This window comes from Vipera berus (genome assembly GCF_964194415.1).
Source record: "Vipera berus genome assembly, chromosome: 1".
Taxonomy (NCBI): Eukaryota; Metazoa; Chordata; class Lepidosauria; order Squamata; family Viperidae; genus Vipera; species Vipera berus.
In genome coordinates this window covers 303317225-303343393 of record NC_138202.1, presented here as the reverse complement: position 1 = coordinate 303343393, position 26169 = coordinate 303317225, and the positions used below count along the sequence as shown (strand labels likewise).

The 26169-nt window shown below is 39.1% G+C and overlaps 1 protein-coding gene across 2 annotated transcripts in view; it reads right to left on the bottom strand.

Annotated features, from left to right (window-relative positions):
* Positions 1-597: 597 nt before the first annotated feature.
* Positions 598-26169, bottom strand: part of TOGARAM2 (TOG array regulator of axonemal microtubules 2) — a 60935-nt gene continuing 35363 nt past the window's right edge. For both annotated transcript variants that reach the window (XM_081313136.1, XM_081313135.1), the window contains exons 10-20: positions 25618-25782; positions 25002-25143; positions 23454-23559; positions 20483-20718; positions 19693-19851; positions 19490-19607; positions 19009-19112; positions 15600-15798; positions 14707-14923; positions 9514-9600; positions 598-3318 (exon numbers count right to left, since the gene is read on the bottom strand). In XM_081313136.1, the coding sequence (XP_081169262.1) occupies positions 3062-3318; positions 9514-9600; positions 14707-14923; positions 15600-15798; positions 19009-19112; positions 19490-19607; positions 19693-19851; positions 20483-20718; positions 23454-23559; positions 25002-25143; positions 25618-25782 (1790 nt within the window). In that variant the 3' untranslated portion in view covers positions 598-3061. The remainder of the gene's footprint in view (positions 3319-9513; positions 9601-14706; positions 14924-15599; positions 15799-19008; positions 19113-19489; positions 19608-19692; positions 19852-20482; positions 20719-23453; positions 23560-25001; positions 25144-25617; positions 25783-26169) is intronic.

Sequence of the window (26169 nt, the reverse complement as noted above, 5' to 3'; positions counted from 1 at the left end):
TTATACGCCCAGTCATCTTATACGCCGGAAAATCAGCGAGCCCGGGAAGGCACGCCCTCCCCTCTCACTGTGGAGGAAGCAGGGCAGGCTGGCGTCTGGCGGGAGCTGGCAGAGCAGTCCTGCTCACGCACGCGCGTGCAGGACTGCCCTGCCGGCTCTCGCCCGACGCTCTTCCATCTTGAGGGAGTCCTCGGGGATGCTGCCTCAAGAGGGAAGGACTGCCCTGCCGGCTCCCGCCCGACGCCGGACGGCTCTGCCGATGCTGCTTCAAGAGGGAAGAGCGTGAGGCGCCTACCATGGCTCTTGAGGCAGCATCCCCGAGGACTCCTTAGGAGCCGGGGAGCGATGCTGCCTCAAGAGGGAAGAGCGTCGGGCAGGATCCGGCAGGGCAGTCCTGCACGCATGCGCATGCGCAGGACTGCCCTGCCGGCTCCCGCCAGCCTGCCCTGTTTCCTCCACAGTGAGAGGGGAGGGCGTGCCTTCCTGGGCTCGCTGATTTTCCGGCGTATAAGACGAAAAATCTTGAAAATCATCTCAAAAGTTGGGGGGTCATCTTATACGCCCAGTCGTCTTATACGCCGGAAAATACGGTATGTAAGAACTGTTTTCTAAGCAAAAGGATCTGAAACATTTTAAAGTCCAGAACTGCCAAATAACATTCATAACCAGCTCAGATAGACACCTCCCTAATTTACTTAAGAAGACATACAGCACCAGAAGACTTGAAAATTCTGTGATTATATCAATCTCAATAAAAGTAATTTTAGATATCCCGTGAGGCTGATTTGCTCCACCTAGTGGGACTAGCAGCTTCTCCAAATATTGCAAATATTATCTCAAATAAAGCATGTTACAGTAATCTAGATATATTGAGATTAGGGCATCAGTTATCAGAATCTGGATCCAGGTAGGCATTTGGCACACACACACAGCCACATCTTCACCTTTGTTTAGGCAGTATCCAAGAGTCCAAGAAAAGTTCCAGAAACTAACTTATTGTGGAGGCTTAACATTCAGAGTAAGTACTGGGACTGATGTCTTTAGATGTTTATTGACATACAGCAATTAATCCTGGAGATAGGTATTTAGCTTGGGTTTATTTCACCTGAGCCTTCAGATATTGATTCAAGCTTTCCACAGTATTCCTGACATGGCTTGGTGTGGTGAGGTACAGCTGAATATCTTCAGGGTGTTTATAACAATTCACCCCAAACTGACACATTCCTTTCCCTCTTGGTTTTGTGAATCTCTTAAAAAGTCACAAGAAAGAACACCAGCATCACTTGAGTTTTTCTTTAAATACTTTTGCCCTTATCTTGTCAAAGACTTTAATAAGGAACTTGATTATTATTAGAATTGCATTCACTTTCCACTTATGCTCTCCCCCTCCCTATCCCAAAGGATATATAGGCTTTGGGTCTGATTTGAGGGAACACTTCATTTGGCCTTACATTTAGACTAAGGCAGAAAGCTTTTCGTGTTCCAGACATTCATGAGAGGCAAACTATTAGCAGTCTAAGGGCACTTAGAAACCTCTGGTACTAATTACTGCTGATTACTGCTAGTTTAGACAAAATACCCAGGTTAGTTGCATATTTTCATTCAGATAATCCTTCCCACCTCACTCTCAAGTTAATGTAGAGACAACAGGGAATGGCCTTGAAGGATAAAGGAAAGATCCATTTCCAAGTCAATGATCAGACAAGTGGGGCTTACATCCATTCCAAGAAAGTAATCTGAGAAAATGCCTCAGATAAACCCATCCCTAACTCACATGGATATAAAATGAGAGAGTGGGAAGCACATTTAGACTTGCAAGATCCTGTTATTGTAGCTGTTCTAATAAAAGTAATTTTTGACCAATATGGCATTGATTTCTTGATCTATCCTTTGGGGCTGACACTTAATGCCTTTTAAAAATCGAGGATAAAAATGTAAATGCAAATAAAGGAAGGCTAAAATGTATTTTTAATAATTAAAACATTTTACTTTTAAAAAATATTGATCTAATGATGATGAACATTTATGCCATGTTAGCAAGTGACAGCTGTCCATATAGAAATTCTGCAGGGATTAATTTTGACTTCCAGTATTTCAGAATCAATGTGGAAATCATTGCTGAAGGCTAGTGCTTCTAGAGCACAACCAGACAATTCCAGATGTTCCAAACCACTCTACTGTATTGTATTACTAAAAGAAGCACTGTATAGATACTTTGCTAATTAAGTGAGGGGAGGCAGATTCAAAAACAATGAACAGAAAGTAGTGACAAGTTATATCATCTTGAGTTCCTAACAGTATGAGATAAATGAGATTTTCTTGGTTCTTCCAGACAGCAACCAAACCTACCTTACATGGTGTTCTATTTTTTTCTCTTTGATGGCTTTTAAAAAAGAATAAAGAAATGCCAGTGCTAAGTGGAAGAACTGTGTATCATCTCCTCTATAACAGGCCAACTGAATGGAAGAAAAATATTGTTTAGAATATTTCTTATGCATTTTGTGTCCAGCATTTATATTCAGATTTCCTCTTCTTCCTTTCACAATTTTTTTTTCCAGTAACCGCCTAAGGAATAACTTTACTGGGCAGCTTACATGACAGTTTGGAAGGTACCACAAATTGGTATTTGCTTAGGCTGGCCTCTTTTTTATGGTCATATTCATCTTCTCTAACTGGCAATCCATAGTGATAGAGGTACTGTTATGGTTTAAAATTTACCTCTATCACTTTATCACATAATGTTGACAAACGTATATTACATAAATAAATTTCTTTTTTTACATATATAAATGTTACAGTTGTGCCATTTATGCATTATTGTCATTGAGGAAATCTCTATGGGTCAAAATTGGAGGAGCTTAAACCTTAAAAAAATAGATGATTTAATTCTACAGCAAAATATATTATATACATTTTCCATTGTAGGTTATTACTAAAAGCTTTCAACAGGAGACTCAAAAATAAAAAGGTTAAGTAATGACAAGTTCTGTATCATTATCCATTTTTGCTCCTCTTTGAAATGTGCCACTATAACTGTTCCAGAAACTGTAACAGGCTCTCTTCAGTGAAGATCCATATCTAGAAGATCTTGAAACAGTTTGATCACATGTTGTGGTTGGTTGCAAGCGTATTCCTCAAGTTTCAGCCCCATTTGTTTGTGCAAGCTTTTAGTGAGTTTAGAGACCACAGTTCTCACGTTTCCACTCTTCCCAGGTAATACCCCATTGCCAATCATGTTACTCAGGAAATACCAGAGAACAGGAAGGATGTGACGTTCCACAACTTGAGGCTTTCGTGGATAAACAACAGCCACAAGACCTGAAAGCAGAAGATTGCAGATCTTTAAGTAACAAGAACGGTGTTTCTCAACCTTGGCTGGTTCAGGAATTCTGGGAATTAAAGTCCATACTTAGTGGTCAAGATTGAGAAAATAGTAACTAGATAGTTGCTCACTTTTGTGATCACACTCATAGCACTGAAATTTGAAAAACTGTTAAGTCAATTTCCTTTTCAATAAACAACTGATTTAGTTATGTTTGCAATTACAGTGGTAATTAGGTACTCATTATTAATTGGTTCTGGGAGGTACAATAAGTACCAAAAACAAAGAATACCAAACAAATTTTTTCCCATAACGAATAATGTAGTGAGTCACAAAGCAGCTGACATTAACAAATTCTAGCTTCTGCACTAAGTACCAAACAAACAATGAGTACTGGGACAAAATTTTCACATCAAAATATATTGAGTACCAAATCTGATGAGTTTCAAAGCAGTTGGCTACCAAGGTACCACTGTATTCTCCTCATATAAGCATTAATAGTATTCTACAATTAAATAGATAGCAATAACTGTTATTTATTTAAATTTTAGCCCAGTATTTTCATATGTTGGTGTAAGGTAACATCAATACTTTTTATACAAGGGAAATCTTTCAAGATAATAATCTGCTATCTGCGTTAGTAATAGTGGCAGTATTTTTTCCTCATTGCTGCATTTTGTCCATTCCTTGATTGATTACATAGGCAGTCCTTGCCAACTGGACTGTATCAATAGACCATAGCGGTAGAGTCATAAAGTGGTTTGAAGGGAGAGAGAGAACATGGGCTCATCTTTTCTAATAAAGTTATCAACAGCTGAAATAAGATTTATAATAGAACAAGTAATCTTGCACAATTGTTAAAATTCTTGAAATTAGTCCCCATGGAAATATCCATGGAAACTTTTTTCAGGTAATGGAAAATAAGGTATGACTGTTTAAACAAACTCTTTAGTGCTTTATAATGCCTGTATTGTTGTTATTTATTTGAGATTTTGACTATTGACAGGGTGCCACAAATTAATACACAAATTATGTACCCCTGCAGCACATTGCCTGAGGAGCAGGCACCAGCTCCAAGTCAGAAAAAAAATCAGGTGAAACGTAGCTAAATAAAACACAGTGCTCTGTGGTGAGAAGGACACACATCACATCTGATCAGTGTCTGGTCTCTCCCACTTTGCCTCAAAAGCCTCATGACATAGTTATGTAGAATGAGGCCATCCGAGAAAGACAATGGTCATGGTTAATCAAGGAGGCAAACAACTTAGAACTAAGAAGAAATTTCCTGATGGTTACAACAATTAACTTGCCTCCAGAAGTTGTGAATGCTCCAACACTGCAAGTTTTTAAGAAGAGATTGGACAATCATTGGTCTGAAATGGAATAGCACACGGGTCGGCAACCCACGGCTCCGGAGCCGCATGCGGCTCTTTAAGCCGTCTCCTGTGGCTCCCAAGTCCTCCTCCATCATGTGCAGTTCCAAAAAAAAGTGGGACTAAAAAAGTTCAATCAATCAATTCAAACTGCTCAAAAAAAACCTCCCAAAGTTTGAATTGATTGGTTGAAATTCTTTGGTTTGTGGGACTGCCCACAAGTCGTTTGTGGGACTGCCCACAAACCTCTTTGCTTCTTTGGACTGCATGTGGCAGCAGCGGAGGAAGCGGAGGAAGAGACAGGAGGACTGGAAAGGTGAGTGGGCCCTTTTTCTACCTGCTGTGTGGATGGGGGCGGCCAGTCTCGGGGTGCCCTGGGCCTGCTGCTTCCCTACCTGGCAGGTCTGCCCTTGTCCTGCTCCACCACCACCTCTGCTAGCCTGGGGGGGATCCCACCAGGGGTCCCAGAAGCTTCCCCTGTCAGCCTCTGCCTTTTGGCCATCCCCTTCTCTCAGCTGGCTGGCGCGAACGAAGAGGAACCAAAGGCAGAAGCTCTGCAAGCCTCTGCTGCCCCCTTCGTTCGGGGCAGGCAGCTGAGAGAAGGGGGCGGTGGAGGCTTGCAGAGCTGCTGCCTTCAGCTCCTCTTCATTCGGGGGGCGGTGGAGGCTTGCAGAGCTGCTGCCTTCAGCTGCTTTTCTTTCGGGCCATCCAGCCTCTGCTCCTCTTTGTTCGGGGGCAGTGGCGGAGGCTTGCAGAGCTGCTGCCCTCATCTCCTCTTCATTCGGGCCAGGCAGCTAAGAGAAGAGGGAGGCGGAGGCTGGATGGCCTGAATGAAGAGGAGCCGAAGGCAGCAGCTCTGCAAGCCTCCGCCACCTCCTTTGTTCAGGCCAGGCAGCTGAGAGAACGGGGTGACAGAGCCAGGTGGATCCCCATATGGGTGGGGATGCCTCCAGGTCACTGCACAAACAGCGACGGGACAGGCAGTACTCAGCAAGTGGGTGTGGGCGATGCTGCCAGCAGCAGAAGAAGGAGGTGCAAGCTGTGAAGAAAAACACTTCGCACTCAGATTCTTCCCAGAGAGGTACTTTCATTACTTCAGAGATGTTGTTTTTATTCGGGAATTAAATTTCACATATGTTTGGCAATGTTCACGCCAAAGCAGGACACGTGTGCCCGGTACCATAATTGAAGCCACACGAGGAGTCAAGCTTAGCAAAAGCACCTCCGATGCCTTTTCCTCCACCCAAGAAGCAAAATAAAGGGTGCCCAGGGTGCGCGCTTATGTTCAGTTGTATGTTTGGAACCCACACACTCCATTTGTAGTTGCAGTGTCCCTGGGCGGGCTCTTTATTGCTCGGCCCACCTGCCTTGCAGTAACCCACCCTTTCCTTTCCCCCCTACTACTAACCTTCTCCCCCTGCGTTCAGTTGGCCTTGGAGCCGCTGCTGGGCAATGCTGTTTGTGCGCTACCAAAAGGTGGTGATCCTGGGAAACCGCTCTGCCCAGCCGGAGGAAAGTGGATGGGGCTGTCCACAGGAGGCACCACGTGGCAAGAGGTGCCGGGTGGCTGCTCTTCTGTGAGCGGTGCCTCAAGAGCCGGGCATGGGTGGAAGTTGGAAGTTCAGGGGGGAACAAAGGGAGCACTGTGGAAAAGGGAGCCAGGCGGACTCGGCACGTGCCGAAGCGATGGCCGGGAGGATAGCAGTGAAAAAGGGACCAGGGGAGAGGTGGCGGGTTTGTGCTGTTTCTGAGCTGACCAATTCTGGAGGGCAACTCACAAGGTGTCTGGGAGCTGGCGGGTGTTGCTTGGTGGAGAGGCGGGGGTAGCAGGAGTTTGCAGGCAAGGGAGGGGAGGCAGGCGAGCGCCAGAATGCCAGGGAAATTACCACCTTGGTTGCCCCATTTGCTGGGTGGTGGCAGGGTGTGAAAGAGCAAGTGGTTTCGCATGTGAAGTCGCAGAAGATGCTAAGCCGGAGGCAACCCTTGGATTGAGCTGCAGAGAGCTGGATGGGGGGTGGGCAGGACCAGTGCACGTCTTGCCTTAGGCTCCACTCTTCAATGAAGCTTGTTGTTCTGTGCATGCATGCATGCGCACGCACATTTTACAGCTCCCACTTTTTTCTTTTGTGAGGGAACGGTTGCGAGTGGCTCTTTCACCGTTTCAGGTTGCCGACCCCTGGTATAGCATTTCCTGCCTGATCAGGGTTGGACTAGAAGACTTCCAAGGTCCCTTCCAATTCTGTTATTCTATTGTATTTTATTCTAATCAAAGAGAGAAGCAACCTAGAAATAAGGAGACATTTCCTAACAGTGAGGACAATTAACCAGTGGACCAGCTTGCCTTCGGAAGTTTTTTTTGGAGGAGATCTAATATCAATAATATAGGAACACAGACTTCATGTATGCACAGTCAACTGCAGAGACTAGTGACAGAACACAAACCTGTGACTACTAAAGAAATGTGCAAACTTAAAAGCTAGGAAAATAAAAATATGTTGGAAACAAAAACTGTACATAAATGTGATTTGAATCTACATTTTTGTGAATTCCTTCTGTTATGTAACTATACATAAAATATATTTTGAATATTTAAAAATTATTTTGGGGAGCTCAGTGGAATTCTGCACAAGGGTACTTTGTATGCCAGCAGCAGCTTTGACTATTGATATTTGGTTATTCTTTTTTTAAAAAAAAACTTAAATGAATTAAGAAAATAGTTTTGTTGTTAATCCTACTTCACATGCTTTAGGAATGTGGAACACCAGATTGTGTAAATTAAAAACACCAGCTTTTCCCAACCTGATACACTTGGCTTAGACTCCTGGATGATTGGACTAGACTAAAAAATACCTTCCATCAGAGGAGGAAGGAAAGACACTGGCTAAATTTTGGGTGTCATTTTTGTTGTGACTTCTCATTGCAACTATGAGCCTAATGGTGACGTTAAAGAAATTGTTGTCACTTAGCCTGCAATGTGAGATAACAATGACCTATCTTATATGGCTGATGTTAGAATTACTGAAACAACGTACAGTATGTTAAATTCATTGCTCAGTGTAAAACCTATAGAAATGCTAAATAATAATTTCTGCAACATCCTCTGGATATTTTTCGCCAAATTACCATAATTGTTCCGGTCTATGGCTGGGGATGATTGTGGCATAATGGTTCATATATGTTTTCAAGAAATATAATTAGTCATCATTCATTCAAATAGTTGGGAGGACAGTATTAAAGCACTGTGTATTCAAAAGTTAAACTGTGAAAACATAGCTACTGAATAATCCAAAGGAAAAAGTAGATATGTAGTCCATACATATTTTAAAAAGGGGGTTATTTTCATCCCATAAGCAGTAAAAAAAACACCAGAAATTGAGAAAGTATACATCAATAATAAGTCTGTGCTGTCATTGTTGTGCCACATCATTTATACTGTATAAAACTAGGGATTAGAGGACTAGGGTAAATACTGTTTTATTATAAAGCCATTTGGTAATTTTACTAAATGGAAGTTCTGCTGATCTTAAATGATCATTATTGCAGTTTTGTGGCTTCAGTGTTTTTTTTTCCCCTACAGGAAAAAATATAGCTCTTGAATGCTGCTTGTTTTTAGTGATTGATTTACAGCCTAATAGATGGCTTGGTTATCTGTTTCAAATAGACACTTATTTAAAATGTCTGTATCAAATTACTAAGCTGCAAAGCTAAGCTAAAGGGTACTCTAAGAGGCAAACACCAGTGATGCCAGTGACCTTTTAGTGATATCTGATGAGGATATCTAGAGTCCGGTTACATCTCAGTGGCCAATGAAGAACGATCATGATAAGCTTTAGGATGCATATATTGAAGGAACTAATTTAAATTTTGGGGTTCTGATATAACAAGTTTGTGATCTAACTTCAGCTAAATACAGCTGTGGATTGGACCCCTGGAAAACTTTTGGTTCTGTTGTCCAATCGATCAAACAGATTGTAGCAATTGGTTTGGGGCAGGGGCAAGATACCAATTTTCAGAAATAATTCCTGAGTCATCCAAATTCCTGGAAAGGACATAACAACTTTGGTCCAAGAAACCATGGTTTATTTTACTGAGAATGTTCTATCCACATCATCTCTTCTTTCTCTCATTCCTTGTTAAGAAAAAAAATTCTTAAACCATGGCTGTGTGTCTAAACTTTTATATTGCATTTTAATTTAGACTTCTTGTCAAAGCTTATATCAATTACTTTGTTCAATGGTTTCTTCATTGTTTTCCATTGAAAAACTGTTATATTAAAATTCAAAGAATAAAGGGGAAAGAAAATGCTAGTAGAAACAACACCTACTTATTGGTTTGTATCTAAAATGCAAATTAAATGGAATATTTGATTTTATCCAATATTCATAAAACCGACACAGAAAATTGCAGAAATTTTTTTTTGTATCTTTATTTGGAAATAAACTCAGCTGAATACCCTTAACAAATGGAATGGGACAACATTTAAATCATATATATGTTTTTGCAAGATATTCTTCTCTATTTTGGAGTCATGAGCCCAACTGATTCAACTTACTTTGATACCAATCTTTTCAAAGTGACTGTCCTGCCAATATGTTGCTAGAAACAACACCTCTAAGACTGAGACATGTCTGTGCTAATAAGCCAGAGATCCTCCAGAGAAAGTGCTGGCCCATAAGCAGTCATTTCTCATTTCAAGTTTGAAAAGTTGTAAATAGAAATATGCTAGCTTGAGCTGTGAATAAAGGAACTCTTTGTCTCCTACTGTTATCAGAAATATTGTTCAGAAGAAACTCCACACCAAACATAGTCTTTTCTGACCTGCCAGACGATCCGTGATGTCCTGCAGAGCTCGGCCAGTGAGAAAACGCACTCTGCTGGCAAATATTTGAAGCAGCAATAGGTTATCTGAAAGGGACAAACATATTGTTTAGATGCAAACTACTATTGACCACTGAAGAATGAACATGGAAGTTACACAAGCTACAACATAATAAACAATGAACAATTTCATGTTTTGTTGTGCTTCAATTGAGAAGAAATTGTTTTTGCAAATTTAGATTTGTTGCTACAAGCTACTATCCTTCATAAACCTATGCTAATCTCCCCCAATTTGCATTCTTCCAATGTGTTGGGACCACAATAACCAGAATCCCCAGTAACTAATTCAATTAAATTGAAGGCTTGGAGAAGTATTGAGCTTGAAGGAATATGACTAACGTATAAACATTCTGTCTCTGACACTCAGTGAAATCAACTGACATGCAGAAATTACAGAAACATTTTTATCATCATAGCACTGAAGCTTTTGCTTGCAAATAATCAAACTAGGCTTCAATGGATCCTGCTTGGCCAGACATTCTTCTCCCAACACATTCAAATGTAATCAACGTTCCTTGCAATAATCCATTTCACACTCTTAAAATTGCAAGCTATTTTAAATAATGATATTTTAAAAGCATAGCGAAGAAACATTGTTTGTTCAGTATGCCTTTACAAGCAAACTATTTATTTTATTGAACAATGTACTCAAACCAGCATCTACAATTCTTTAAGATGGAGCATTATCTTTTTGTTAAAAGTTCTTTCAGCGATTATGCAAGTGTTTGATGCAAAAGATGTATGACCTATGGTTCTTCCATGCCACTTTATAAAGAGATATGAAGTAGCATTGGTGGATTGCCTTAGGACTATGGAATTCCTGCTTCAGATGACAACCAATACTATTAGAAGTCATTTTGGGGGGATTGTATGTTAGCTGGCTTTTGACAAGCCAGGATCAGGCATTTAACAATGATCCAGGTTTCAGCCTTCAGTGAATAGATAACATGCCCACTTGATTTTAAATGGAATCTATTCCAAGCCATCATGATGGAGGGAAATGGTACAGCAAATAAATACACATTAATTAAATGTGACAAGTGTTGATGTGTTGGCAGGTGATTTTTTTTAAAAAAAGATTATTTTCCTAACTTGTTCCTTCCCAGGTTACGCAGCCAAAAAGAATCAAAGAATTAAAGAGAACAAAATAGCAAGGAGCAAAAAATTCGTGCTCTGATCAATGCCATCCATTGTGATGGTCATGAGGAAGAGGATGATGTTCTGAGCCAGGCAATTCTGTCCTTTTAGTGATTAATGGCAGGTATCACCATTTGCTGCAGCAGGAAGAACAATTGCTTTGAAGTGCTAATGTCAAATGTGGAGAGTGGGTGTTAATTATTGATGATCATTGCCCCCTTATTAATATCTTTAAAGATTTTAGTTCACTTGTAAGACTGACTTTCAAAACTCATTCTAAAGTAAAGCAAGGTACATTTCTCTCTCTCTCTCTCTCTTTTTTTTTTTTTTTTGAAGAAAGATGTGCTGTACATTTCAAAAATCTGAGAATCATGAAAGCCCCAAAAAGCTATTGGTAGGAGATTAATTTAGAGCTGCTTTTCCAGAAGGTCAAGAAATGGGGGGATGTAATGTTTGACAGCAGTGGTGTTTTTTTTTAATCTTCTGCAGCCAGCCTTCACAAAGTGAGAAAACAGGTACCAGATGAAAAAACTCAAATTCTGAAATACAGTCAGAGAACACTTCCTTTTGAATGAGTTTTGTTCTTGCATCCATGCAAACAGGACCTTTCTGCAAATGTAAATCTAATTGTATATCTTAAAACTATTGCTGATGTCGATGATTATATTAAGCTATTTTTCTTGCTGCGCTCTCTCTCTCTCTCTCTCTCTCTCTCTCTCTCTCTCTCTCTCTCTCTCTCTCTCTCTCCATCTGATATTTTGATTCAAATAGCCTTTTCATAAAATCAGTATAAGGAAGGTTTCTATATTTTATTCAATTTCAAAAACTAAAAAAGCTAGTTATTAAGAACTCATTATATTTTTCAAATCCAAAAATATTCTGTCCAGTAACATCTAGAACCTGTGATTGCCAAGGTCATATGAACCCCATACTTATAAATGACAATCATACATTCCCTGAAAGACAAAGAAATATATACACATACTGTCCTCTTGTGGTCAAAGCTCCTAAAGGATCCATAGATGATGTAAATGGTTCCCAGTCCAGTCAAGGAAGGAAAATAATGTTAATCCAAACTCAGAATTTATAGAAAGAGCTATAATTTCCAAAATGTCAATTATCGTCATCCATAGAAATATTGATGGACATTTTTGGAATTAATTGCAGTATCAGGGTTATTTTTGTCAGAAGTAATCCACTGGGGTCCAGTGTAAAAGAACCAAAGAGTTTAGATAAAAGGAGAATATTCTCTGTACATGCTCAAGCCTGTAGCTAAGTATAGGCAACCTGTGCACGTGTTGCTGAAGTACAAGTAATAGCTTCTCCCAGCATTGATAGTGCTTCCTATAGAAGCTGGGAGCTGTAGTTCAACAATATTTACAATGATACACATTAGCTATCCCTCTGAATTAAAACACAGTAAAATTAATTTCTGATTCTAAATTCAGTACTCGTGTTCTTCAATATAGGCAGAAATATGACATGGTTTGGATATAAGTAATTCTACTAGGACATTTGTATGTTAGTACTAACTTCAGTTGTGATTCATGAAATCCTATAATATGTCTGGCCTATTCACCCAGTACAGCATTTTCATATTGATATAAATCTATGTGGTATGAAATTTACAGCAGTCCTTGGTTTTTTAGTTATTGGCAATTGCAATTTCTGCCTTTGGAGAACAATGTTTGAAAGAAGCCGTCATTTAGACATGGATTTATGCTTGTTTGTTCTTCAGAAATGAGCTCAGTAAACTATAAATTTCCTTCGAAGAAGAAGAGTACGCATTGGAGATATTTATGGATTAGAGATAGGAGAATGAGCTGGATGAAGCTCATAACTTAGGACTTCTATAAAGCCAGCACAGAAGAAGTTTATTTGGGAGATTGTCCTCAAATCAAGAGCAAAAATAACTCATGGGCTATATTCACACAATGCACATAACCTTGTCCCTGAAATTTTTAGATTTGCACGATACATGGAACCATACACTAACTAAAAAAAACTGTCTTCATATAATAGTAAGCAATGAAAAAGCAAACCAGGGTTCAAACTTACCAAGCTTAATTTTAAAAAATATATAACAATTTATAAGGCTGCCTAGTCAAGATGTGACTATGAGAAGATAATTATCAATCAGACATCCACATTAATAATTAAAAACAAACAGCATTATGTACAAGGATAAAGGTCCAACAAAAAGCAGTCATTGTATTAAATCTAGCTGATACCCATATCCAATGATTAATGGAAGAGCAAGTTTTTAACATCTTTCAGAAGGTCATTAAAATTGAGGTCATTGAAATTTCAGGGAATATCCTGTCCATTGGTTAGGCCAGGGGTCTCCAACCTTGGCAACTTTAAGACTTGTGGACTTCAACTCCCAGAATTTGCTGGCTGAGAAATTCTGGGAGTTGAAGTCCACAAGTCTTAAAGTTGCCAAGTTTGAGGACCCCTGGGTTAGGCAATATAACAGAGATAGGTCCCATTACAGGTAATCCTCATGGCCATAACTGAGCCTGCAATTATGATAGTAAGTTGTGCCAGTCATTAAACTTGTCATCATTGTGACCATACCCAGTTTTACCATTTTTTTGTGGTAGTTGTAAAGCAAATGTGGACATTAAGTGAATGCCACAATCAGTAGATGAATACCATGGTCCTTAAGTGAGCCCATTGTTTGCTACAGGTATTTTTTGCTGGAAACCAGAAGTATACCCCAATTTCCAGCAAAAAAGTCATAAATCACATTCACATGACCATGGGATGCTGCAAATAGACATACATATGGGCTGGTTGCCAAGTGCCCACAATGCAATCGCATGACCATGGGAGGGACAGCCATCGCCACTTTGAATCCAGGTCCTTTTAAGGGTTTTGCCATAATTTAGAATGTGGGTAAGCAACCAACATAAGGACTACCTGTATATGGCATTGTTTAATGAAGAGGATCCATAGTATGCCCATGCTTTATCTGTATTCATGCTGCCAATTGAGAAATGGAGTAGCAGAATCGAGTAGCAATTACATCAAATTGCATGTAGGAACCTTCTTTTATACTCTATTCAGTTAAAAATAGTCATAAAAAAGAGATGACTTAGCGTTCTATTAGCACTAAATTTTACATGGTGGAGCATCAAGGTGATGTTCCACTTCTGCAATCTAAAATTATTTTGTTAGCTTCTCATGATTCTACTGCCTAATTCTAAGTCATATGCAGATCTGACCTCTCAAGCAAACATGAGAATCCAGACTACCCTACAAAGAACAGTACAGAGATAGCTCCATAGCTATAGCACCCAAGGATGTGTTTTTACTGCAGTGTCAACTTTTAATAGGACATCATTTTCCACCAATCTGCAATAATTCACTACAAAGGCCTTTGTTATTTCAAATCCAATACTCCATTCCCCCAATCCCATATATATATATATATACAATTTCATTTTCATATAAGAATTTAGAGGAAGTAAAAGATGGCAGTGTTATAGAGCCCGAGATGGGCCAGTTTCTCTCTCTCAACCCCATGGAATGGCAAATTACCTCTAAAAAACATTGCCATAAAAACTGCAGGAACTTGTCCAGGCAGTCATCAGGAGTCAACACTGATTTAAAGGCATGTGCATACATGTACACACATACAGAGAGAGAGGAGAGAGAGAGAGAGAGAGAGAGAGAGAGAGAGAGAGAGAGAGAGAGAGAGAGAGAGAGAGAGAGAGAGAGAGAGCTATTCTACCACTGTTAACTAAAATTGTGGAGAGTTTTGCTCTAAATCACGTTCCTAAAGTTATATGTTAAATGAAATGCACTTATATGCTGAGATCTGCAATTTGAGAGACTTTGAATGTAATTTGTAACTCAAAAGACGTATGTCCCCAAAACTATGCATTTCTGCTTTCTTTAAAATTCTGTAAGTCTTTTTATCTGGTGGGCTGAAAGATATGATATCACAGCAAACCCAAAAATAGACATAACTGGCAAGTAGATAACCATTACCTAAATAAGTAATCATTGTGTCCAGAACCTTTATTGTCGCACTGTAAATCCCAGAATTCTTTGAGTTTAAGTTGTCCATCACTATAGTCACCACAGAGAACAGGACTGGATTAAAGCCATTCTTAAGCACTGGAATCATGGTGGCAACTGATTCTAATGCATACTGGTTCACCTTCTTGTTGGAATCCTGAAGCCTCAGTGTAAAAGTATCAAAAATCTGTTAACAATAAAAAAAATAAGCAAGTAAATTTTACCATAAATATCAAACACAGAAAATGTGGGAATTTGTCCAACACGTTATAAGCCAGTAAATGAAAATTTGCTTTAATATATTTTGCCAGACAAATATATCTTGTATTCACCCTCATTTATCGAGTGCTAATAGAGGTCATTTGCAACAAATCAAACCATCCTCCAATTCATTCACCAAGACTCACATTTAGCGTAAGATCACAGATGTGAAAGTAGAACTGTTAATATTTAAGGTATAATAGGATAACTTGGTCATTAAGGATGTTATACGGTATGAAAGAAAGCTCCCTTCTAAGTTGTCTACCTTCAAGGTGGGAAAAAGAGGTAGAGGAAATATTCTATTGTTGCTATGGGAAGCAGTTTTAAATTGACAGACTAATAGTATCAGTCTCTCCATGAGATGAAAGCAAAACTGTTTCTACTCCTGATGTTTTAACAGTTAATAAGAAAAAGCAGAACTGGATCTCCAACAAGGAGAGTCCATGTGTCTCAACTATTATAAAGAATTCTTCATAAAAAATAATAAATTGGAGAAAAGTAAAAAAAAAAGAATAAAATTAATTCATCTGGCTGGATGCTAGGATGGTGTTTCCCTTGCAACTTTTATTTTAATTAAGGTTACTGGTTTTCATAATGGATACCTGCACAATATTTGACAAGACAAAGTATGGGTTCTTCTTGCAATGGTCCATTAGTAAGGCTATTCCATCTATTCGTATCTGAAATTCCTTGGCCACAAGCTGTTTGTTCAACTCCTTCAGCTGCTCCATTATTTCTACGCTGCGAAGTGAGGAGCCACGAGCTGCAGGTTGTGAGAAATTAAGAACATCCATGGTGGACCTGGAATTGGAAAAGTGAACAGCTTTTCACCATATTTCTGAAACATATGATATTACAGTAAATAATTTTATCAAGCCCTGATGTGCCAAATATAGCATGCAAGTTAAACAATGTTCACTTAACCTTCATGAGTCATCCCAGATGCAGGATGGAAGACTCTGAATCAAGTTCAGAATAGTATGGTAAATTAGGAAAAGCTGAAGATGAGATTCTTTTAATTTATTTCCTTGAGTTTACAAGTGTATAGCCACTAATTTCTCAGTGATTCTGAGCAGCAGATAAAAGATCAAGCTAACTACCGGTAATTTGTTTTTGATTGGATATATAGTTTTAATATATATCCAATCAAAAACAAGTCAATAAACTAGTAACATTTTAAAAAAAACCTCTAAACACTCTAAATTGGCAAATGGTGGCTTGTTAAAAGCCTCCTCTCCAAGACAACTGGGAGAGATGTTAATGTTTGACACATCTCTAATGGGATCTGCAAAAGTCCTGAGGGTATGGAGCAGATTATAGAGAAGCAGGCAGTGCTATAAGTTTCAGGGACTTAAACTTGTGTAAGATTTTCCACAGCAAGGTAAGTGTTTTAATTAGTCTTAAAAATAAACTGACATGAAGGGTAGGAATTTCAACATAGGGATGATTTTTGAGGAACTTCAATTTGCCCACTATACTCAGGGCTAACTGCAATTTCCAAAATGGCCCACAAAAATGCATTATCCTAAATCAAATTTGAGATTACTATGTAACTGAGGCAAATCATTCTTCCACTGGTAGGGACACAATTGGTTTATCAACCAAAGCCGATAAAAGGGTACTTTTGGCACAGATCTTCTGTGTTTCCAGTGTGCACACTAGATTCAGGAGGACTTTAGATTGTGAACTTGTTTCATCCAAAACAAGCATATCATATGAATCCTAAAGACTGTCCCATAGAAATGACAGCAATTCCATCTTGGATGAATTCAGCTTAGTTTTATTCTTTCACATTCAGTCCCTTACAGGTTCTTGAGAAGCCAGCCCTGAATTTCTAGGAAAAGTCAAGTACAGATCAATATCATCAGCATACTGTAGTTCTGATAAAAGTTTCCAAACCTACATATGATCCTACCCAAGGGTTTCACAAACAATAATAAATAAATAAATAAAGATTCGTATCTATAAGATAATTCCAAAAGGTGGAACTGATGTTTGCCTATGCCATTTTCAAAAGCCACCAAAAGTGGAATCTCCATAAATTGATGTCTCCAACTTTCGGCTTGAAAAAGATAATTGTACAAACAGGTGATGTGAGAGATCCAGAAATATTCATGGGGGACTCACTTCCCGTCTCTCGCTTTGCACAGACCTTTTATCAAAGTGACCAAAGATATCTGTATGCCAAATCCAGGACTTAATTTGGATTGAAAAGGTCTGGATAAACTCTTTTCTCTCTCAGTTTTTACACTGCCACAGCCTTCTCCTTCAGCTCAGTTAAACATGGGATATTGAACAATGACCTGTGACTGCTGCAATAGGTTGAAGAAGCTTCTTAAATAAAGATCTGACCATCAACATCTTTAAGCTGGTAAGGACTTCTGCCACCTATACTGAGGTGTTAACAATCTCAATTTTTTTTATAGGATGGGGTCTTTGTAAGCCATGGCCAAATAATGGCCTGGATATATTCAAAGTCTAGAAATGTTCCAATCTAATATGATTTCTGCCTTGCAGAGGGAAACATGCTGGAACAGCTCAATCTTCACCACAGAGTGACCAATCAAGGGCAAGAGTACATCCAGTCATATCTCCTTCAAACATATCTGTTTGTCCCCTTGACTTAATATAGGATCGGGCATGCTATTCTTTTTGTCAGAGACCCAAATAGCATTAAAAAGTTGTAGATGCTCAGCCTGAGTTCTCTTATGAACGTGGTGAATATAAAAACTGCAGACAGAAATTATTATGACTTAATGGATTCTACCCCTCCACAAAGGACTGTCTCTTATTTGTCCATTATATGTCCCTTTTCTCATACTTTTTTTGGATGAAATATCCTTTTAGCCTTCTGGAAGAGGCTAAAGAACTCATATCCAGCTCACAACAACAATAAGTGTGAATTATAGAAAGGAAATGGGGGTAAAAAGAAAGGGGGACCAGAGAGAAAAAGAACAAGTTCTAAATCTGAACAGTAAATCTGGAGAACAGAGAAAAGAAGAAAACTCTACTCTTGGTTGTGCAAATGATTTCAAATGATTAAAAACACAGAATCTAAAATGTTTCCAAAAATTTTCCTCAGTAATGAATTAGCAATTTCCCTCGCTCTCTCTCTCTTTCTGTAAAACATATCGTGCTTTTCTTTACTCCTTGCTGCTCTGTAATTGCTACTAGTCCTGCTAATTGCTAAAATTTGTAATTTCATGCCCCAGGCAATGCCATCCAGAGGGTGTCGCTCACTCAGTGCCAAGAGAGATGGCTTTCACCAGGTGTGGAGCTCAGCAGCAAAGGGCAAGCAGGCAGTGTGTATTTCCAAAACATTCTCCCCAAGCCATCAAGCTCTCTCTGCAGCTAGAGTGGGAAGACAAATGGTAAATTTGGCTGGCAATTTGCTTCTCTGAGATGGCTGACTTTCAAGAAAACTTATACGCATTCTAGAGAAAAGAGAAGAGGATTAGCACCCTATATACAATAAGTCTGGGTGCTTATCAAAGGGCAGCAAAGAGTCACAGTCAAATAAAGCTTTGCTGACATCTAAACGTTACTTGAAGGTGTGCTGTCTGGATGCAGAAGCTCTGTTCTAGGGCAGGGATTTCCAAACTTGGCAACTTTAAGACTTGTGGGCTTCAACTCCCAGAATTCTTTGTCCAGCCATGTTTAAGTCTTAAAGTTGCCACATTTGAAGAGCCCTGTTCTCGAGGGCAGACAAAAGTTTTCACATATCAGTCTTCTCTCCTAAATTAAGGGTTTTCAGCAATGGCATGAACTATGAGGAAAACATCAAGCATCTCAAGCAAATGAATTGTGCTTAAAACAACAGCAAAGGAAAGGCTACGGAAAAGGAACAAGCTTTTCTCTTGACTCTGGCCTCTCAACATACATGTAGAATATAACAGGCACCTGACCTTTTTTTAAAAAAAAATACAGCATGTCTCCCAGTGACATGCTATGTGTTTTTCCAAAATCCAACATCCAGCTAATCACAGAAGCAAATGATGGTCCCCACCATACCTTTCGCCCGAAGACAGGATGTCCAGTGAGATTGTCAAACTGCCATTCTTTGATCCTCGGTAACTTTTGGCAGAAGTTGCTTGAGAGGCTGAATCTTCTGTCCCCTATACAGATAAAGTCACACAGTCATTTTAACATTCTAGTCAATTACAAATACCCACCTTTTCTTGCCAACTGATTTATACTTCATGTTAAACCATTTGGCTGATTTGGACTAAGAATGTTATACAAAACCAGCCATTGTAGCTTGGAAACCATGATGAATATATTACGCTGTGTGAACTCTGCCAGTTGGGGTGTATTTAATAAAGCAGACTTAAGAAAATAATGCTATAGGTGAATGCTAGTGGTATATTACTTTTTTATGTCATTTCTGAAACATACTCAATTGTTCACTCTATGCCCATGTATAGTATCAGATCTTCCGATTCCCCTTTTAATTTACGCATTTCCAAGGTTGTCCCTGGGCTTCCATACTTACTTTTTGTTTAATTGCAGCCATGACATCCCGCAGGTCACGTGATGGTACATTTTGTTTCAAATAGCCATCAAATTTTGAATGACACATAAGCATGTTCAGCATCTTCCGGCCATAAGACCTAATTGAGTAAAAGGAAATCTTATTAAGACCACTGGAGAAGAAAATTCTGTCTTCATCAAGGAGATGGCACTTCCTGCTATTACCTTGTGTCTTGATGGCAGTCCTGAGCCATCTTCACTAATGTCTGCACTAATAACTCCGTACTCTCCCGATTGCCCGAGAGCAGTTTCTCAGCCCCAATTTGTTCCATGACTGTCAATAAGTGTCCAGCAGCACATTTTCGAATGAGGGGGTTTCGGTGGCTGCAACAAAATGATCACAGCTGTCAGAAACAGGGCACATTTTGTCTCCATGCCAAAGTAGAAACCTGCCAAGGTGTGGGCTGATAGCAACAGTTCTTCTAGCTCACCATGATCAACAACACCTACTTCATTTATCCTAGAGCATCTTGAGTATGAATGGGAAAATACTTTCCCAAAGGAAAGGAGACACAGTCCATCATGATGGCAAAGGAAATTTCCAGCTTAATTTACAGGGTTGCATAGTGTTCTTTTTTATTTTTCTCTGCTACTCCGTGTCATGGACAAATGGAATAAGCATAGGAGCAAAGAACCGAATGCTAAGCCAAATTTCTGGTTTCCACTTGTAGGTTCATACAGAAAAATTCAGCCATCCTTTTGCAGCGATAGGGAAAATTTTGCATCCTATAACACTGTCTCCCTTCATCACGTTCAATAGTGAGGAATGCTAGGAGCTACACAGTCAGCTACATCTGAAGAGTTATACATTTTCCCAAATTACTCTAATAATTCAGAGGTATGGAATTATCACCTCCAGCAATATTATTTTTTTGTAAATTCTAGCTAGCACTTACTGCTCATGCCCACAGACCAGCAAGGATTGAGATTGCAGATTAAAAGGCATTGTACATACTTCACTCCATTGGCCATGAGGGCTGTCATTGCTCGTGTTGGAGTCACACTCTGTGCCATGATCCCCAGGGACTGGTCAGCTGCTTTCTGGATGAATTCACTAGTATCACCTGCCTTCTGAAGCAGGACTCGAGAAATCTCCTCAACCTCTTGATCCATGTGCTTCTTCATAGCTTTGAACAATTCAGCAAGGGTCCCAATAGCAAACCTAGATACTTTAGATCGTAAGTTGCTAACCTGATAAAAGAAAGTCATATGATATTATTTACTTTTGCAAATGGTAAAGAACAACAGCCAGAGAATCAGTACAGCGCTATTTTCTTATCCAAATAAAGACTCCAAAATTCAGCAATATGCAAAATCCATGGATTAGATGTCTAAAACTAGTATCTCTTGTTTTATTTACTTATTAAATTTTTATCCCACTTTTATTACTTTATAAGTAACTCAAGGCAGCAAAAATACATAGTACTTTTTTCCTTGTGTTTCTCCCATAACAATAACTCTCTGAGGTGAAGTGGGCTGAGAAAGAGTGACTGACTCAAGGTCACCTAGCTGGCTAGAGATAAGGCTAGAACTCACAATCTCCTAGTTTCTAGGCCAGCACCATAAGCGCAACACCCAACTGGCTCTTACTTTTCTCCTACTTCTATATCTTACTTCTACATACAGAAATTTATTGTACAAATTTTTACAGTATATTTTCCAAGTTCCACAAGAACTTGTTCCTAGGGATTATATGTACTTGCCCAAAAAGCTATTATAAGCTCCTAGGTCTACAGTATTCCTTGATAGAAGAAATAGAAAACTTTTATTGCTATATTCCATCTGACAGCCAGATCTTGCCTTGCCCTTGTCTTGACTAACACTTTTTAATCTCCTAAATAGAGTCTGGGTGTATTATAATTTTAGGGGAAAAAATATGCCAATTGTTTCCCAATATTTGCCTAGAGAGGAAGCATAATGGCCTTTGAAAACTCTGCTGATAGCAGCCTATCAGCTGTGCAAACAATGAACAAGTGTGGAGTTGGCTTGTGACATTGTTTAGCTCTTGCTTTTTGTTAGAAGGGTTTAAAATGAGAGCAATAAAACCTCACCATTAAGCGGTCAAATACAGTAAACAGCAAGTCCATGAAATTTAACTCCCAGGAATGCAAGAACTAGCCAGCTCTCAACATACGAGTTTTATAAGAAGGCCAAACAGTATTTAGGTCTGGGAAAATGGAAAATGCAAGTACTGGATTGGTCTATGTAATTTAGGTATTATTTCCCTTTTCCTTGGTAAAATGATAAAAAATCAGTGAAATTCCATTGGTAGAATAGAGAAAATTAAGACATTTGTAGTTAAGGCACAGTAGTGTTTCCTTCAGAAGCCTGGAAATCAATGATTATATAGAAAAATTTCATTCATTCACTCATTCATTCAGTCAGTTTAGAAGCTGCCCAATTTTAAATTACTCTGGGTGGCAACAACAAAGAAACAACCACCATTCTATACTAAGATCTGAGAGGAAACTCAAGTTTTTAATGACTTTCTAAATACCATTAGGGTGGGAGCCATATGGATCTCCAGAGAAATGCTATTCAAAGCGCAGCTGCTGAGACAGAAAAGGCATCTTCCTGAGAGATGACATTGTTTAATCAAATTCATTAGCGTCTTAATACTAAGCCATAATAAATGAGTTCATATATCACTCCAAGCATGAGCTTCTACCAGGGGAGGGGACAAATAATATAACTTGCTTCACAACATTGCTTTGCAAACTATATTATTTAAATATTCTGACAATATCTGGATATAAATATGGAAAACCAGGCTTTACATCATGATGGCCCAAGACATATCATTTTCATATCGCTATAGCATGCTATGATTCCAAGCCAAAAAAACAAATAAATTTCATTATCCTTCAGCATTGTGCACAAGCCAAGTTTATGAAGGAATGGTTTGATGGTAACCTTGGATAGCTTTCAGTAGCAAGGCATTTGACAAGACAACATTTGAGAACTTTCCACTACTTTTGATCAAACTTTAATTTTGATACAAAACAGATTAGTTACCAGAGCACACATGCAGAATGTAACTATACAACATGACATAAATATACAGTATACGTAAGAATAGATTTATTTAATGCATAAGGATTTATGATTTCACACATTTGGTTGTATATATAGAAGAGAATATAAAATTTGTTCCTCATTCAGTTTCAAATACACATAAGCAGAAGAATCCCCCTTCTCCTAAGTATTGTTTTATGTCCTTTATAGTCAACATGAATGATCCAGACATCTAGATTCTTACATTTTATTTATTATTTATTTTGGTACCTTCAAGTCAGGGCAACTGCTTGGACAACTCCCTGCACTTATCTTGGCAATATTTTCAGAAGGGGTTTGCCCTTGCATCCTTCATAAGGTTGAGAGAGAGCCTCAAGGTCCTCCAGCTGGCTTCATACTTAAACAGGACTATAACTCACAGTTGCCTAGTTTCTAGCCTGGCATGGCCACCAAAAACTGTACCTCTGAGTTCCAGCCCCTGTCACTTTGCAATGGTAGAGGCAGAGCCCTGGGTTCTTCTGCTGGAAACCATGGATTTTCCACCTTTCATTCTGCTCCATTCTCTCCCTCTTTTGCTCCCCTATCCTTCTCCTCATCAGAATAAATTGTACATTCTCTTAAAGCGTATTTTTCAAAACAATTTTATACAAATGCAGATATGAGCACATGTAATTACTTTATATACCTTGTTTTCCTGTAATTTTATTCCCACCCTGAAGATAATAAAAAGTTTATTAACTTTTTTCTTACTATAAATAAATGTAAATAGCACACATTGCGCAGACACACAGGTGCACAAAAGTATAAAAGCTGCTTGGAGACATACTGACTAAATGGAAACAGATTGGAAAGCATCAGGTAATCCACCAAGAGAAGATTGATTGGACATATGTTAAATATTCGTTTCCCACCTCCTTTGTAGCTGCCAAGGAAACATCATGAAGTCTACCCTGCAGAACTTCTGAATGGCAGGTAGCCAAGCATATGATGTTGAGGAGTCCTTTCTCCTTCAGGTGCCTGAGAGGCAGTTATCAGGAAGATGGAAAAAGAGAAAAAGAGAAGAGAAACCATTAGTCTCACCTGGCATTTTGCAGAAACCTCACTTCTCATACTGGGTAAGACTGTATGTGAAAATGATATATGTCACAAAAGTAACTCGGCAGAATAATAGAAAAAAGTAAAGACTCGGAAGTTCTCCTACACAGTGGATTTCAGAACTACAGGTGGGAAAATGTTTTATCACCAGTGTACATGGTGTATATACCATACAGGATGCCCTGCAAATTAAGCTGGATAAGAGAGGGTGGTTTATCTACTAGTTCTGCATAACAGGCTTCATTCTTGGAAAAGGCTGAGACCAATGCAGCAGAGGTGCCCCCCTCCAGAAAAGAAAGCTTTTAATCTGTTTTTTTTAAATGCTGTTTTTATATTTATTTGCATCTTTGTGTGTTCCTTTCCATGCTCTTCATTTGGACAATGCTTCTGAAAAATTCTGAAGGAATTTTTATTCTCTCGGATACAGTAGCTTGTCTGATGTTATTCATTACCTATATTCACAACTGGCCCTGGCCTTCCAAACTTAGTTGCATGCTCATATTACATGGCGCACTGTGGGTATCCTCAGGACGAGCATGTGGGAGGGGGAGAGAAGGGCAGCTGTGCACTTTAAGCACAGCTCTTTTTAAATATGCATTGCACATGCAATATGGCAAAAAAAATGAGGGCAGGGCCCTGCCATGCAATGGTGGCACCAATTTGACTTTTTTTTAATACCTTCTATATATGTCTCCGCCTCAGCATCTTCTTCCCCTAAAATGGCTAGCCCCACCAGCTGCTCCATGAGGGAGCACTAAAAATTACAATTACATAGAACCCATTCATCTTTCTTGTTTTTTTTCTCCTTGAATTGGCTTTTTGTGATTAAAAAAAAGCTAGCCATGCAACATCAACTGGCCATAGTGCATGGCAAAGCCAAATCTCAGAAGAGCCACAGAATTGTGAGCAGTCACTGTAAGGTACCATCATGGAAAGGAAATCACAAGAGGTGGAATGAGGCATGAATTCCTGCTATTGGGAATTCATGTTGGGGGGGGGAAGTTGTAAATCTGCCCACGCTGCCTTTCTTCCTGGGCACAGGGAGTGAAGATTGCAAGCCCCATAGCCTTCTCATCACACAAGCATTATAATTGTGTGATTTGGGGGAAACTTATATATCTGAGAACATTGCCACCTTTTCCCATTGTCTTTTTTCCATTTCCCCCATTTTGAACACATTTCCTTTTTTGAAATGATACATGATTGTATTACACTTCCTACCCAACCTTCCTTTATGCATACATGACAAATTACAACATTTGGTGGCCATTTGCAGTTCTTTCTGGACAATATACATCCTGCACTAGATCTTGACATCACCGACTTTCACACAGCTCAGAAAGCAGTGTTCTTCCTTTCCTTACCAATCATTGCTACTGAGCCACTTGAGAGCCTCGATTAATTTGTGTTCTGGATGAGACAAGGGTCTTATCTCAAAGGCATCCCTATTTACAAGGTCCTCTTCCCATTCTGGAGAATGTTGGAGATTTGCTGGCAGGGAATTAGCTGTAAGCATAAAATTACACTCAAATATTATTATCAATATACAGGATATCCAAGTCACATCCTACTGAAACCTTGAAGAATACTCTGGAAGAAGAAGAGTCACAAGTAGAGTCAGTAAATGCACATCTTTTCCTTCCATGCCCTTCCTCCCAGGTCCTTCCTCCATGATTAAGAGGTGTGAAAGAAACCACTTAAGACTCAAATATGGAGGTGCCATTGTATGCCAACACAACAGCAATCATATCTCAACAACTCAGGCTGCAGGTACATCCTCACAATGGCTCTTCCTACCCAGTGAGAGACAGCACTGCTGTCATGAAGTCATCTAATATTATAATGTATAGCGCAGGCACTTTCTTTATAACTTTGTCCTACAGAACAAATATATGACATCTGTGAAGTCCTTTCCAGTTAATGTTACGGCGAAAGCAAAAGAGGTACATATAAGAAGCTGGCAGAATTTTTATGTCACACCTGATGCATGTCTCAGGAAATTGCTCTCTTGGCTGATAACAGGGATGCTGGGCAATGAGGGCCTGTTCACTCGTTTCCTTAAGGCCATCCCAACAGAAGCTCTGCAAGGGTTGCTCAGGTGGAGAGTAACAGGGGTGGCTCCATTGTGGTGAAGCCAACTGGATCCTGCAGAAAGTAATTTAAGGAGGTCAGTGAAGGATGAAGGAAGAAACATCTGCCAGAACGTACCACAGAAGGGGAAAACAATTCATCCATTGCACTGTTGGACCAATGGATGTTCACATTAATAAATGATCAAGACTATTTTACTATCCTCATTAATATTTCAGTGTTATAAATTTTTTATTTAAAAATATCCATATCACCTTCGGACACACCAAGCCACACATTGTATGTACTTGTTAATATAAACTCATCAAAAAAAAGTAGAGATTTTTTTAATACGTATCACCTTGATTCCATTTTTTGACAAGGAATTTGCTTCAATGTCAGCATTAAAAATGCAATTTCCCATGCAAGCTCTTTTAAAAAAATTCTAATCGCCATTCTCTG